The sequence below is a fragment of the Capra hircus genome, chromosome 10 (genome assembly GCF_001704415.2).
Source record: "Capra hircus breed San Clemente chromosome 10, ASM170441v1, whole genome shotgun sequence".
NCBI lineage: Eukaryota > Metazoa > Chordata > Mammalia > Artiodactyla > Bovidae > Capra > Capra hircus.
The window spans coordinates 14,983,536-15,000,225 of NC_030817.1; the positions used below are offsets into that span (position 1 = coordinate 14,983,536).

Consider the following 16,690-nt stretch of genomic DNA (forward strand, 5'->3'; position numbering starts at 1 on the left):
TTCGCTGAGGCAACGGCAACCATGGGGTGAGAGAGCTTCACCCTCCTAAAGTGCTATCTCCCAGCCCCACTGACCCCCACGCCCACTCTTGGGCTCCCCCCTTTTCAGTGAATGATGGGTCCCTACTGCTCTCAGGCCTCCCCTCCATTTTTGTTATAGATACTATCACCTCCTGTCTTTTCAAGGACTTCAATCCTATAATTATCTCCTCCTTCTTCTCCATCACGGAGAAGGCAATGGCAGCCTGGAAAATCCCATGGACAGAGGAGCCTGGTGGGCTGCAGTCCATGAGGTCGCTAAGAGTCAGACACAACTGAACAACTTCACTTTCACTTTTCACTTTCATGCATTGGAGAAGGAAATGGCAACCCACTCCAGCGTTCTTGCCTGGAGAATCCCAGGGACGGGGGAGCCTGGTGGGCTGCTGTCTATGGAGTAGCAGAGTCGGAGCAGCAGCAGCCTTCTCCATCATCAGTTTCTGTTTCTCTTCCTCCTGTCAGCATTTCCCACCCTTGCAAACCTTCCTGGACTCTACGCCACCCATCTCTGTTCCAGCCACGTCTCAGCAGAGCGCCTAGAGTTGCTTACGTGGCCATTTTCACTTCTTTGCATCTCATTTTCAATTCAGCCCACTCCAGCTGGGTTTGCATACTCCCTCAGTAGTTATTTCCACACTGGCAAGTCCTGTGGTCACTTTACTGTCTTCTTATTTGACCTCTAAACAGTACTTCACCCAGCTGACCACCTCCCCCTTCTTGAAAATACTCCCCACCACGTGGCTCCTTGGTACCTCACTTTCCCTGCTATTTGACTCATCACTCCCACTCCAGCTCCTCCTCCTCCTCTGCAACCCTTTAAAATGTTGGAGTGACCCCGGGGGCAGTAGGATGGCCCCCTACTCAACTCTGTCTGCACTCTTCGCCTGGACAACCTCATCTGGACACGTGGCCGTGGCTTTAAATACATCACAAATATGTTTTCAGTTCTGACTTGTTCTCCACACTCTAAACTGACCCAGCAAACCACCTTCCTGACATCTCCGTGTCGGCGTCAAATGGGCATTGAAAGCCCTTCCTGGCCAAAAGCAGACACCTTGACTCCTAACTCCTGCCCCTCCATACTGTGACTCCCTGAGATCCCCCCCTGAGTAAACACCACCTCCATCTCACGAGGAACTGAAACTAAAGAATCACGAATCTATCTTTATCTCTCACTTTCCCTCCCTCTTCACATCAGCAAGTCCTTTTGGCTTTACTTCCGGAGCATATTCTGAATCCATCTCCTCTGGGAGCCTCCTGGCTGAGCTCACGTTGTGGTCCTGTCCTGGTCTGGAACACCACGCCTCCCTCCTCCCCTCCTGTCCTCCTCGGATGCAGGAGTCACGGAGCCGGTCTGAGCCTCCCAGCCGTCCCTCATCATTCTCACGCTCACATCCTTTGTGACACACCGTGCGTTCAATGAAACCCAGGCTCTGTGGGTGTCGTGGCTCCAACAGCCCGACGTAAGGGGCTGCCCGCCACCTCGAAGACCTCTCCCCCTTCCATTCTCCTCCCCTGTCCCCTGCGCTTCAGCCACACTGTCGCCCCAAGTTCCTCAAACAGGCTTTCTTCCTGGAAAGCTATATAGAACGGCTGTTTCTTCTTTTATATTCAGGTTTCAACAAAGAGCCACCTTCCCTGGGCGGTTTCCTCTCCCCTCCCCATCTAGATTAGCACTCTCTCCCTACTGCTAGAAGTCCTCTCTGGTTCTATTCATTTCCCCAGGAGTGAACATTTAGTTTGTTTTTTTTCTCCCCCTTTTATAACACTTTTGTTAAAACGAACCTCCTTGGACAGCTCTCTCTTGCCGAGAGCCAGCACGGGAGATCCCACCCATGACAAGGTCATGCGGAGAGGCCTGATGGGCAAGGCGAGTCAGGTCTCAAGGGGTCCTCTGTCTGAGCATCTACCCCGAAACCAAACTCTGTCTGTTTACTGTCTGCTATACTATACTCTTCTGACATTACCACCTTTTCTCTGGAAAGAGTTAATTCAGAGCTCCAACAGTCTCCTGCATGTAAAAAGACTGTCTAGGCTTAAGCCACTTTGATGGCTTTCTAACTTATCTGACCGGTCAGACCGACTTTACAACTTGTGGATTGTTTACAGCCCCCAACCATGAGAGACACAAAGCTTAAAACATCTTAAAGATATAGAGCCTTTGGGGGCTAAGAATTAGTTTGGTGAAGAGTTTGTTGAGTTAATGTTTGCTGCCAGGCCTCCATATCCTTTATCTTTTAGGCACTTGGGAGGATATTAATCAATGTAAACGGGATGCAGAAATAGGAATATAGTAGTTTTGATGTTAGCAATACTAGACTTTTGAGTTAATTAATTTTCTTTTTGTTATAAATCACTGTACTTCACTTTCTTGTTATAAATTGTTGTATCCTTGCTATGTAAGAATGTAACTTTATTTAGTGCTTTCTGAGAGTGGCACCAGACTTTCGGAAGAAAAACACTATTACCCTTATCAGAAAAGGGCTGTAAAATGTTAATTGGCCTTCTGGCCGGAAGATGATGTAAATCACCTAAGACTTATGTATACAACTAGGTATGTAGAGAGAAAGCCTGGTCTCGATAAGAGTCAGGGCTGTTGACACTGCATAATTTTGTATTATTCATTGGTCTCTATGTAAAATCAAAAGTACATAAGGCCTTTCCGGACAATAGAGGATGGGCCAGTCACCGGACTGGTTTCCCCCGTGTCTTTTCCTACTCTATTGTCTGGCTGAATTCCCATCTGGAGTGGGGAGGCTCACCACGTCTACTTACTTGCCCCGGCTTCTAAGATCCGTGAGAGAGGGAGCCTAAGGCGGGGCACCCTCCGCTATTCAAATGGGCGCCGGTGGCCCAACGTAGATGGTGCAAGTCTCTTGTCCTGAGGTTTTATTAGCCTTCCCCATAAAACAAGTTATTTAGCTTCTTTTCTCCACTAAATTTTCCTACTATACTATTTCTTCCTAATCTCTCTTTATATTTCTAAATAAATAAGTTTTCCTTGCCTATGCCGTCTCCCCTTCGAATTCCCTGGAACCACTGGGGCAGGACCCCGGCACTTTCTGTATGCATGAGACCTTCTCTGAGACACCTATAGAGGTGAACTATGTCATAGAATATATACATTTCCAATATATTACTGCTGCTGCTAAGTCGCTTCAGTCGCGTCCGACTCTTTGTGACCCCATAGATGGCAGCCCACCAGGCTCCCCCGTCCCCAGGATTCTCCAGGCAAGAACACTGGAGTGGGTTGCCATTTCCTTCTCCAATGCATGAAAGTGAAAAGTGAAAGTGAAGTTGCTCAGTCATGTCCGACTATTCGTGACCACATGGACTGCAGCCTACCAGGCTCCTCCGTCCATGGGATTCTCCAGTCCTACCACTGGAGGGGGGTACCATCGCCTTCTCCGTAATATATATTACTAAATGTAATTGTTCTCCAATTTGAACAATTGTTCAAATTGTTCTCCAAAGTGCCTTTGTCTAGTGGACTTGTGAGTGTCCCTATTTTTTGTTCATTTTCACCGCCATTGATATTCTCTGATGGGAAATTGTTACAGCTCTGCTAGATGACAATGAGCTCTGTTTGTGGGGTTTTATTGCGTGTTAATTACTGAAGAGTGCGGACACTTGGCTTTCTTTGGTCACTGTCCATATGCTCTGGCCAGGTTTTTTTTTCCCTGGGAATATTTATCACTGCCTAAGTGAGCTAGAGGACCTTTTGTCAGTATTCAGAACAGTAATCTTTCATATTTTACAAATGTTCTACATTTCTACTCCCTAACTAGTGCTTGTCTTCTATCACTGCCCCACAATTTCTTTTATCATCTGAAAGTTTTCAACTTTACTGTTGTCAAATGTATGAATCGTTTTTGTTGCACTTTCTGCCCACTGGTTTGTTACAGTGTGTGCCCATTTCTGTTTAATAATCTTTAGCCTCCCTGAAGTCATCTCTCTGTATTACTTCTCATAGAAACAAGTTACTTCTATGTTTTTCTAATCTACTCACTTTGAAGATTTTTTACTTCCCGCATTCAGATGTTTGCTCTGTTCAGAATGAATTTGGGGTCTCGTTTACGTTGCTTTCTATAATCAAAACTTTCAATAACAATAAAGAAACAGGAGATGAGCTCTGACAAGCCATCCTACCCTACTTCCCTCCCTTTTCCAGGCCTCTCCCTTCGCAGCAGGACTCACCTAGCATCTGCCCCAGGTACTCGCCTGCCTTATGACAGAATTGGTTGTGACTGAGATCCAGTGATTTAATTCTGTAATTGTTCTAGAGAAAGAAACAGGGCAGAGAGAGGTGATTTTTGTCTTCTCTGTTTTTGCAAATGCCTCACTTAGAACACTGTGATGGGGGCCTGCGTATGCTGAAAATTAAGTAGGCTACTGTTCTTAGATGGAGGACAGTTCATTTCCTGTAGAACTGTTGATGACTGCTGGGAGAATTTAGCACCATCCAAACAGTCCTACCACTTGCTGAGGCTTTTGATAGGACTGGAGTCTGAACACTCAGCAGCTCCCTACACCAGGTAAGTGGCCTCACTCCTTCCTGACGCTCAGAGCCACCCGTGTCCCTGAGGCATCGCTCATGGGGCTGGCTGCACCTGCACCCCTGGCTTCTTACCGACAAGGCTTGACAGAACAGCTCTGCAGATTCTTCCTTGAAGTTATTTCCTGCAGTGAAGGGGGGGCATTAGCAACGCTCTTCAGACTAAGGCTCCCTAACCCTCCATATCTAGTCCTGCCAGCCTCTTGCCTTTGGAACAATCGGACATAGAAAAGGCGGCAAGTCTAGCAAGGACCGTGTAGCACGTGGAACTCTGCTCCGTGTTACGTGGCAGCCTGGATGGGCGGGGGGTTTGGACAAATGCTTAAAGCAGTGTTTGGGCACAGAGGAACACACAGGAAGAAAGGCAGCTCATTACCATCTCTTTGGTGCTCCTTCCCTTCTCTCTCTGCCATGACTGGGCAGGGAGTTGCAGGAGTTGGCACACCATGCCCTGTGCATCCACTGATAGCATCAACCCCTGGCCTTGTGCCTAAACTCTGTGATGTTCTAAAAAGGCTAATTCAAGTCTAAGCAGCAGAGTTGGGGCTGGAGAGATGAATGAGTCACTTACCATGCGTGCAAGATCAAAGAGGCGCCAAAAATCTTGGTAATCGGTATGAATAACAGCTTAATAGTTTAAAATACAAATCAATGAGAAAACATCTATGATGAACCAGAGTTTAAATAAAAGCAGGATCTGACCCTGTACTTCATTCCAATCTGTCCCTGTGGGATTCTGTGGTTTATTTAAAGTGTTGATATTTTCTTCACCCATGGACTTATCTTTGTATTAATTTTGGCTTTTAAAAATGTTGCTTTAAGATGTTATTTACTTGGTTTTGTTGCCCCTTAAGTTCTGTGGCTGAGGCGAGTGCCTTCCTTGTCTTATCTTAGCCCCGGCCCTGCTAAGGAATCCATTGATAAAACACTGGTGATTTGGGGGGAATAGATAACACAAATTCTTATCCCCAGATTTCTCCTTGAAAGTTTAATAAACCATCTCTAGCACTGAAAAAGCCCTTGGCACATAGCAGGTGCTCAGTGAATCCTGAATGAATGAATGAAGCCACTGAAACACAAATACTTCCTTGGTTGTTTCTGGCACCAGTGCAATGAAATGAGATGAAAATCTAGTCAATGTATAAACTTATGTGATCTGTTACTCAAATTGTTGTATTTATACTATTTGTTACCTGTCCTGCATCGGCTGTAAGAAATTGTTTGGAAGATAGATGAAAAATACAGATTCTTTGCCTTTCCCCCTAAAGAAGTCTGACTTAGCAGCCTGGGATAGGGCTGGGAAGTTTGTATTTTAGCAAAGAACTTTCTGGATTAATGTTATATTAGAGGTCTTAGCCAATACAACCAAAAAACTCTCCAGAAGCCATAAATATTGGAACAAAGAGACAAAAACTTCCATTATTTGCAGACATTATCACCTACATAAATAATCCAAGAATATTAACAAAACGTCAGAACTAGTAAGATAATTCAATAAAATGATTGACAATAGGCTCAATGTACAAAAATTAATAGTTCTCATACATACCAGGAATAAAGTAATTAGAAAAAGTGGTAGAAAAAACACTCTATTCTCATAAGAATGAAATGATACAGACCTAGACATAAAGCTAGTATGAAATATGCATGACTAATAATGAAATAAAACTATAATAATTTATTGAAGAACATAATAAAAACCTGATGAAACCAAATTCTTAAATGAAGCTATTCAATATTTTGAATATGTCAATTCTTTCCTGAATTAACCTAGAATATTAAATATAACTCCAACCAACATCCCAATAAGTTTTTTTAATAGAACTTGACAAAGTGATTTTAAAATTCACCTGCAGGAGAAACTGTCCAGGAATAGCCAAGATTACTTTGAAAAAGGTCAAACTTTGTCCACTCAAATATTAAACGCATTATTGTTGTTGTTTAGTCGCTAAGTCATGCAGGACTCTTTTGCAGTCCCATGGACTGCAGCCTGCCAGGTTCTGTCAGTGGGATTTCCCAGGTTGGAATACTGGAGTGGCTTGCCTTTTCCTTCTCCAGGGTATCTTCTCAACCCAGGGATCAGAACCTCTGTCTCCTGCATTGCAGGTGGATTCTTGCACTGCAGAGCCACTGGGGAAGCTCAAAACATATTAAAATATCTAATATAAACATATAAGTATAAAACTAATATATTGAATATTACATACTTGATCTATTTTATAAATTTCAACTAATTATAGCATATTATAATTTTAATATTTTAAACAAATACTAAAATGGTACAATGTTGACATAGATAAATGAAGTGGGATAGAGACTCTAGAAAGGAATCTATATTTATATGGCAATTTAATATATGATAGACATCTCTGGTGGCTTAGATGGTAAAGAATCCACCCGTAACGCAGGAGACCCAGGATCGATCCCTGGGTTGGGAAGCTCCCCTGGAGAAGGGAATGGCAGCCCACTCTAGTATTCTTGCCTGGAGAACAGGAGCCTGGTGGGTTACAGTCCATGGGGTCGCAAAGAGTCAGACATGACTGACTAACACACACTTTAATATATGTTGAAATGGCATTCGAGTTAGTCAGTAAAGGATAAGTTATTCAATTAATGAAGCTGGGCACCTGGCTATGGATTTTAGCCAGGTGAAAATAACATGTATGATTTCTACCTAATGCCTTGAACAAAAATAAATTCCAGATATATTGAAAATCTATGTGGGAAAAATTACAAAAATATTTGAAGAAAATAAAAGAAAATACTTTAAAATCTGAAGTAGGAAACAGTTTTTAAGCAAGACTACAAAAATCAAAACCGTAAAAGACTGATGAACTTGACAACAGTAAATATACAAACTTTTATACCAGAAAGCGCCAGGCGTGAGCGCTAAGTCACTGCAGTGGTGTCCGAGTCTTTGCTACCCCAGGGACCGCAGCCCACCAGGCTCCTCTGCCCATGGAGTTCTCCAGGCAAGAATACTGGAGGGGGTTGCCATTTCCTTCTCCAGGGGGTCTTCCCCACTCTGGGACTGAACCTGGGTCTCTTGCGTCTCCTGTATTGGCAGGCAGAGTCTTAACCACTAGTACCGCCTGGGAAGCCCTCACAGGCTCACCTGCTAGCTGAAGACTGAGGAGCGAGGAGGTGTTATTCTGGAGGAACTCGGAGAGGATTCTGGCCCCCTCCAAGCCGAGATCATTGTCAGAAACATTCTAAAAGGCAAGAGAACAGTTCTGTGTGTAAAAATCCCACCAAAGGGCCCTGGTTAACAAATGATGGGGGTGGGGTGGGGGCTTACTTGAGGCCTGTCCTAAGGGCATTAGGTTAGGGTAGATAGAGCAGGTGTCAGGTCAAAGGACTGGAAGGGTTAGGGAAATTAAGAGGAGGAGGAGGAGGAGAGGACCCCTGGTTTTTCTGATGTTTCAAGGTGAGGCCCTAGGCTGGTCTCAATTCTCTGAAGCTGATCTCAAAGACTCCCCGCACCCTCCCCAGTTTCACCCTGGTATTTTAGATAAGCACATTGCACATTTTTTTTTTTTTTGGAAACCCAAGATAACTATTTGGAGGGTTTAGTATGAAACAATTGAAAACCAAAATTAACAGTAAGCAATTATTGTAATTCCCTTCACTGGTTCCTGAAGCACGAATTACTGTGCTTGGAAGAAATTGGGGTATAAATGGACACAGTCCATTCAGGCTAGCGGGAGGGACTTTACATAACTTCGCCATTATTATCTTGGTCATTTTTTCCCCTTCTCTTTTCAAGTTTTAAAACTGTAGTAAAATAGACGTAACACAACACTTGCCATCCTAACCGTTTTGAAGGGTGCAGCTCAGTGAGCTGAAGTACATTCACGCTGGTGTCCAGCCATCAACAATCATCTATCTCTGGACACATTGTAGTTTATGAAATTATCTCGTGACTTTATTTTCTTTAAGAAAGTTCACGTTAAGGCAACTCTAAAGAAGTTTGTCCGTTTAGGGACTCGTGAGGTCAGATGGAAATATGTTCTCAGGGCTTCCTATGTCCATGGGGAATGCAGAGTCCCTGGTCAGCCTCTTAGGTGTGGACCCTCCTCTGAGAAGTCACTTCTAGTGGGGAGGAGCCCCCAGATTGATAGCAGAAAGCCTGGAGGCTGGGCTCAGGGAGGGGTCTCTGGCTTGTCTCGAGTGGATTCTGAGACCCTAAGTGTGGAGGTAGGAACAGGCAGGACAGGGCACAGCACCATCTCCTGCAGGTAGTAATTTTCCTGCAGCATCTCCACCAGGCTCAGGATACCCTCCTTCATGATGCAGTTATCCGCCAGCTCCAGCGTGAGGACAGTTGTGTTGGACTTCAGCCACCACAAGGGGAGGGGGAGAGAGAAAGATGGATGGTGACAGAGTCAGTTGCCTGCCTTTGCCCAGAACCCATCACCCCTCTTGAATGTCCTGGCTATGTCAGAGGGTATGGAGGTGCAGGCTAGCAGTTCTGGAGGAGCGGCTAGCAACAGAATAAGGCAGGGGAACCGCCGTCCCCATGAGTTTTGTTTCCTGGTTGTTGCTTTGTCACTAAGTCATGTCCGATTCTTTGAGACCCCTGGTGGACCACGGCCCGCCAGGCTCCTCTGTCCGTGGGACTTCCCAGGCAAGAGTGCTGGAGTGGGTTGCCATTTCCCTGCTCCAGGGGACCTTCTCAACCCAGGGATCGAGCCCGTGTCTCCTGCATTGGCAGGTGATTCTTCACCACTGACCCACCAGGGAAGCTTTGCTAGGACATGCTTCTTCTGGGCACCTCCCTCCCCAACAAGGGATTCCCAGGGGGCATTTAGAAGAGGGGCATGACAACAGAGTCCTGCAAAGGGGAAGGCGCAAGGGTGAGGGGAACAGATTTTAACCATTTAGCTTTGAGGAGAGAGGCTTGTGACCTACTCCAGGATTAAGGAGAACGTGATACATTTCAGTTCAGTTCAGTCGCTCAGTCGTGTCCGACTCTTTGTGACCCCATGGACCGTAGCATGCCAGGCCTCCCTGATACATTTAAGAACGGTATTTAAGCCTAACGCATCTCCTGTGCCATCTTGCTCAGAGGCCTCTCTTCTAGTTTAGGCTTAAGGTTTATCTGGACTCTCTGACAGGATGTTGCCTCAAGGCTCTTTGGAGGGAACTGGAACTTAAATCCTTTCCTAATTAATTTTTATGGGAGTATAATTACTTTACAATGTTGTGTTAGTTTGTGCTGTAGAGCAAAGTGAATCAGCTATACCCCCTCTTTTTTGGAGTTCTTTCCCATGTAGGTCACTACTGAGCATTCAGTAGACCTCCCTGCACCATACAGTATGGCCTCATTAGTTATCTATTTATACATGGTATCAATAGTGTATATACTGCAATGCCAATCTCCCAATTCCTCCCCACGCCCTTCTCCTTTGGTACTGATACGTATTAGAACCTAAATCTTAAATAAATATCTACATCCAAGCTAGTCTGCATTCCCACAGAGAACAAAGCAAGTGGAAATGACTAGCATTGCAGCAAGAGGGATTGGGGTTAGCTCTAACCAGAACTTCCGTCCTTCCCTTCCCCACCTCGTTCCCTGTGTAGAAAGGCAGACAGAACAGACTCGTCTTTGGATCTGAGCACTTTCGAAGTGCACAGAGCCGTGAGAGAAGTAGGACGCGGTAGGAGCTCTCGTCCCAAGCGAAGGGAGAGTGTCACAGAGCGAATCACAGCCACGCAGGGAGGTCCTCCGGGGCCTCAGGAAGTGTCTCCTGGCCTCAGCTCTCTGCAGGGAGGGGGTGGTGGTGGCAAAGTTCAGCTGGGCTCAAAGGCAAGTGAGATGGCTCAGGGGGCCTCCCAGTCTAGGTGTCATTTAGCAGCAACTGGGACTGAAGGGCCACTTTCAGAGTCGTCCTGGGGGCCAGCACAGCGCATGAGTCCATCCACATTTATTTCACAAGGGCGAGTATCTATTTGTCACCCTCTGTGCTAGCTGCAGAGGAAACAGGGATAAACAGAGACCATCCCTCCTCTGCAGGGGGTCCACAACCCATAAGACCAGGGGCATGGAGATTGGCAGAGGAGGGATAGATCCCAAGAAGTATGAAAATGACCCCTCCTATCAGGGCGCTCTTCATCTAAGCCAGGGGAGAGCACGGCATGTGAGAAGTTCAACTGTACTGGAGATATGAGTAATAATTAAAAGTTCAGTCCATGGGAATGTCACAATGATTAATTGTCAAATGGATGATACAGAGAATCAGAGAAGAAAAACGCCCCCTAAACAGAAACTGCTGTTCCTGAGAGCCAAGTGGCCCAAGTCCTGAGTGGATTTCATTATATTCCATTTTTTTTCCCATGAAGCTCATGAGGTAATGGTGCATTCCTAACACTTCATTAATCAGTCTTTCAACGCTCCATAAATTTCAAGATGGCTTTGTTCTTTCTCTGCTCTTCCCTCCCTACCCTCCTCCTCCCCAGGGTCACGTTCAGTGACTTCTTAATGAGCATGCACTAAGTGCAAATGCTGTTATAGATTCAAAAATGAGTACTTTAAAAAAAAATCAAACTTTTTCTTTACTGTCCTAAGTGAACAAACAGCGTAAGGCTGACATACACCTGTTACATCGTCTGTTTTCCTGAGATGGAGTCAGTTTTGCATACCATCAATTATAAATATGGAACGCTATCTATTAAGTTCAAGGTCAAGTCCTTGTTCACTCATGCCAAGTTGAGCGAGAACATTATTCCTGTGGGAAAACAGGATTCACTCTGCAGTGTGATCTTGAAGAATTACACCTAATATTGGGAAAGGCAGACATGGAATGGAATGGCTCAGTAGTGAACTCATTTATCGCAAAGGTGAGCTTCGGAATGGGGGCCCGGCTGAAATTTCGTCTGTGTTTTGCACTAGCATTCGGGCCCTAGCCCAGATCAGTTGCTTTTCCAGTGCCCACAGCCTTGTGCCTTTGCTTTTTGGATATGAAAGAGCACAGGCTTTCAAGGTCCGGGTCTCTGGTAACCTCCTTCCTAGGAGCTAACGGGCATCCATGCCTATTGGGGAAATAGCTGATAGTGATGCAGAGTCTGGGATTCCAGGTGGCTCAGTGGTAAACAATCGGCCTGCCATGCAGGAAATGAAGGCTTGATCTCTGGATCGGGAAGATCCCCTGGAGAAGGAAGTGGCAACCCACTCCTGTATTCTTGCTGGGAAATCCCATGGACAGAGAAGCCTGGCAGGATACAGTCCATGGGGTCACAAATGAGTTGGAGATGACTAAGCAACTAAACAATAACATGCAGAACCTAGGGCAAGGTGGGCAAAGAGGTGGCAACTCAGTCCCACAGTAGGGCTCTCTGACTCTTGGGCCCAGCAGCCTCTCAAGACCCCACCTCTGCCAGGCTTCACGTGCCCCCACTGGCATGCTCACCACCAAGGCTATAGCAATAGCCTTGGTTCCCTTGGGGCCCAGCCCATGGTGGTTGAGGTTCACGTAGGGCTCCTCCATGTTCCGGATGAAGTAGGAGACAGGCACTACGCCCACCAGTTTGCAGGCCTCCAGGTACAGCTCCTTTTGTCCAGTGGTGAAAAATTTCTCGGTATCTACAAAAAAAAGATGCAAGAGGAAGAAGCGGAGTTTCTCTTCTTCCTTTGCCTTAGCTTTCTGCTAACCCAGACCACATTCAATTCTGACTGGTGTCCTTTCTGCCTGAGGATCTGATCCTATGTGTGTGTGTTCCTCCAACTGGAAGGTCAGCCCGTGGTGGGAGACTCTGACTCCAGAAAACCCCATGGGGATGTCTCTCTTTGGTAAGAGAGAAGGTCCCTGGCTTTAGACTCCAAACTACCTGGAAGAAATGATGTGCTTCACCCCCACCTTCCCAGGCCAACTGCAAAAGGGTGTGTAAGGGTGACCTTAAGGATGTGTGAGCCTGTCTGTGCCCACCTGGGGACACCTTTGAAAGGCCAGCCAGACAAAAAGCTGGTGGTTTGTTGACAGTTGAGGGAGTTTCCACTGCAGTTTTAGTTTCTTCTGTGACCCAGTGGACTGTAGCCCACCAAGGTCCTCTGTCCATGGCATTTTCCAGGCAAGAACACTGGAGTGGGTTGCCATTTCCTCCTCCGGGGGATCGTCCCGACCCAGGGATCGAACCCGAATCTCTGTGTCTCCCGCGTCGGCAGGTGGATTCTTTACCACTAGTGCACCTGGGAAGCCTTTAGTTTCATTGCCACTGTTAAAATGTGAGCCACAAAGTTTTATGAAAGATTTAGAGAACTCCCAACTAGAAAAAGCCCAAGTAGGACGCAGTGGGCTTCTGTATGTGCAAGACTGGAAAGACCCCCAAATCCATTGGAAACAAATACACTTGGGGGCTGGGGGCTCAGTTCCTTGGACTTTAGACCAGCCTGGCTAGTGGGCAGTGGGTGGCGGGCCTCCCTGGATTCTAGATGCCCCACGACCCTGTCCTCATTGAACAAGCTCCACTGATCCAGGGCTTCCCAGGGCAAGCTGGGGTCTAAGCCAGCATCTGTTTTCCCTTCACATCCCTGGGCCTTTGGCCAACCCACCCTAAACATTTCTAAGACGGACAACGAAAGTTTTGTTGGTGGAAGGACAACGTCTTTGCAAGCAAGTTGATTTTATAGGCACAGCTACAAACTGGCCTTCTTTTCCAGGTGATTGTAGACCAGGGGGTTTTTTGAGTTTTAGTACTATGGACATTTTGAATTGGATCATTCTCTTCTGTGAGGGACTGTTATGTGCATGTAAAACATTTAGCAGGATGCTTTTCTTCATACATTTCTTTTCGGCTATGCCATGCAACTTGCGGGACATTTCCCAACCAGGGATCAAACCCTGGTCAGGGAGTGTGGAGTCTTAACCACTGGACTACACCAGGGAAGTCCCTGAGCCAGATTCTTGGTCTCTTCCCGTGAGATTCAAGTAGCATCTGCCCGCTCACCCCACCTCCAGTTTGCCAAGTGGCCCTTGGGGTGCAAAATGGCCTGTTGTACAGGAAAAGCAGAAGTAATGTCCCTCTTCTCTGTCTTCTGGAGCCTCTCCACCAGCTTGCTATTCCTGCCCGGGCTCCTATCTCGGGGGCCATCATGGGAGACTTCCTGCCCCACCCTCTGTATCTCAGAGCCAGCTGCTGCGGCGCTAGAAACTGGAGGAGCTGAGCCCTGAGTTTCCGTCCAACACAGAACTGTGGGGCCCAGATTCAGTCCTTAGAGGTTCCTGTTTGCCCAAGCAGGATAGGTAACCCCCAGCTTTGTCCTTGGAACTCACTCTCCTCTGTTGCAGTCCGCTGACCACTTCTAGCTGTATTCACTACAGTTATATTTTCGAAGCTGTTTGCAACAGTGTTATCACTTGCCGGCCATGGGTGTGGGGAGGGGGAAAGAGATAGAAGCCAGATACTGGGATGCAACATCCATTGTTTCTATCTGACACCCCTCTGACCTTGTAAAATTGGGTGTTGCAATCAGCTTCAGCAGCAACCTTGAAGTGGGAAAGAATTTAGAAAATGAACAACAGGATTCCCTGGGGGGTGGCAGGAGGAGGTCTATGTTGAGGGTGAGGTTGTAGGTTGACTATGAGGGGGAAGTGACCGCTCAGGGGAGCCACACAGCTGAATTCGGCAGAACAGCCTCCCTTGAGTGTCTGCAGCCACTGATCACAGTGCACCACCCCAGCTCCAGAACACAGGAGAAGGGGTTCAGTCTGGGGAGTCTGAGGCCAGCGCATCAGGCAGGGCCAGCATTGTTCTGGCTCTGCTTCCTGTGTCCTTTTTCTGCACCTCCTTCCTTGGGGGAACCGGGAGGGAGGAGAGGGTAGAGGTGATGTTTGCAATAACCCTCAGCCAGAGTCCCCTCCCCTTGCCCAGACACGCTTGGATTTGTTGAAGGAAAATGGGGTAACAAGAACTCTCCTGTGAGGAGAGGAAAGTCGCCAGCATGCCAGACGGGCCCCAAATCCTCCAGGGGCCCCTGGGATATGGCATACAGAGGGCAGATGGACCAGGTGGGGTGAACATGGGGTCAGCAGATGCTGGCAGACTTCTCGGCCACTCGCACAGTCTTTCTAAACCTCAGTTTCCTCCCCTGTAAAAGGAGGAAATATTTACATTATTTACTAAATGTAAATAATGCCTACCTCCTGGAACTGGTACAAAGGTGATATAGAGGCCACTTGTGGAAACATTCAGAAAACCAGAAGCCCCTGCCCTTTTATTGGTCCAGCTTTCGACAAGCTGATGCAATGGGCATGGGGTAGCGGCGACCGCCACACCCAGGCTGGTCTCGAGGAGGACGAGGCATAACGCTGAGCACAGCCACATTCCCTCCACAGCACGTCCCTCCAGGCAGAGGCTGGGTCGATGGCAGGGATTGATTTCTGCAGCTTCTGAGCAGGCAGGCAAGCCACCCCTCTCCCCCTCAAAGGCCTACACTCACCTTCGATCTCAAGATCTGTCTCTGAGCTCTCCTGGGCTGGTTTCTCTTTCTCAACAACCACAGGGGCTTCAGCCTCACAGTAGAGTGTTTCGTTACTGCTCTGCGGTGCAGACACACTGTCGCTCTCATCTGGAAGAAAAACTCAGCTCCTTAATTCTGGAAACGAAAGCCATCAATTGGCCTTTCCCATGGAGGCCAGCGCTGGCATTCCTGCCCCTCTGTTTCGCTCGTCGACGACAAGGGTCTTGGCTGCAGCCACTGACCCCAGCCTTATGTGGCTCAAGCCTGCCCTCAGCCCTGTTGGGGGGCCTTCACCCTATGAGCCCTCCCTTCGCTGACACGGAGCAGCCTCCTGTGCTAACTGCGCATCATGTTTCCAGGAGGCTTGCCCCTGTCTCAGCCCCTGGGTTGGGCCAGCCTTGGACGTTGACTACTTGCTCCCTCTTTTCCTTTTTCGCGGCTTGGGTGGGGTTCAGGGTCTGCTTTACTCATTCAGAGAAAGGACATATACGAATGCGGAGGCTTCGTCATTGGCAGGCACAGAGGGCAAGGGGCAGGGCAGATGACTTGGGTCAAATGTAAAATAAAATGGAACAGAAGCAGTCTCAGGGAACCAGAGGGTTAACTTGATTCCTAAGGATTTGACCTAGCTTCTCTTCCTTCCAATCCAAATTTATGACCACGCAGAAGGAAGAGCTTGCAAATCTCCCTGGGGTTGAGGGGTTGAGACTAATTGCTATGATTAAATACATGAGTCCTGGGATTTTCTCACACCAGTCCCCTGCACTTGCTAGATGGAACTTTTCTGTCACTCGGGCTCTGATCTGGAACCAGCCCTGGGCTCCTTCCTACAAGCCACACACTTAGGTAGGGCTAGTCATGGCCATGTCAGCAGGATGCAAAGGTCTGGGGAAGCCAGGTTGCACCACCAGGTGGCCTGTCAGAACTCAACCAATCTACGCTTTTAGGTGGGCTGATCATTCATGGCAGGGGGCGCAAGTTTTGACCACCCAGGTTCTAAGAGAGTGGGTTCCAAATGAGCTCAACAGAGATCTGTGTCTTTCTCAGCCCTTGTCCACAGACCCAAGCTCCAACATTTATTTCCCAGTCTGTAAGTCAAGGTCTGTGTGACAAGGGGTAGAAATATTAATAGCAGTGGTCTGACACTTCGAAGACATACAGCAGCTTAGCCATCAAACATAGCCATCGAAAAGTGATGGTGTCTTAATTTCTTCATTACACAGTGTTGGAATTCCATCCAGCCAGTGGAATGTTGCTAACTGTTGAACTGGCTCTCCAGAAAAAAGAAAATCCTGATTTGTTGGCCAATGTAGTGATGTAAATATTCCCAACATGGCAGATTCCCAACTACCAACATGATACTAACCAGCTCACAGAATGAAAATTAAAGTCATCCAGAGCTGGTATGAGCTAGTTCTAGCCCAGCATTGCATGCATCTCTCTCACTCCCTGTTTGGCCAGCCCTGCACTCATCACACATTATCCCAAACCTATAGGGTCCCAGGAGAAGAGGGGAGAGGGCTTCCAGGTCTGCACGGTCATTAGGCATTACACTTGAGGCAGCCAGAATGGCCTGAGTGGTGAGACATGGGACGCATTTTCACCTTTTGTCTCAGGCTCAAGAGGTTCGTCATTGTCCAT

General features: G+C 47.3%; 1 protein-coding gene across 1 annotated transcript in view; it reads right to left on the reverse strand.

Moving 5' to 3' along the window:
• LRRC74A (leucine rich repeat containing 74A) overlaps positions 1-16,690 on the reverse strand; it is a 28,647-nt gene extending 11,957 nt beyond the window's left edge. Inside the window, exons 1-7 of the mRNA XM_005686181.2 lie at positions 16,654-16,690; positions 15,029-15,157; positions 12,003-12,175; positions 8,820-8,927; positions 7,709-7,805; positions 4,669-4,718; positions 4,236-4,317 (exon numbers count right to left, since the gene is read on the reverse strand). Coding sequence (XP_005686238.2) covers positions 4,236-4,317; positions 4,669-4,718; positions 7,709-7,805; positions 8,820-8,927; positions 12,003-12,175; positions 15,029-15,157; positions 16,654-16,690 — 676 coding nt within the window. The remainder of the gene's footprint in view (positions 1-4,235; positions 4,318-4,668; positions 4,719-7,708; positions 7,806-8,819; positions 8,928-12,002; positions 12,176-15,028; positions 15,158-16,653) is intronic.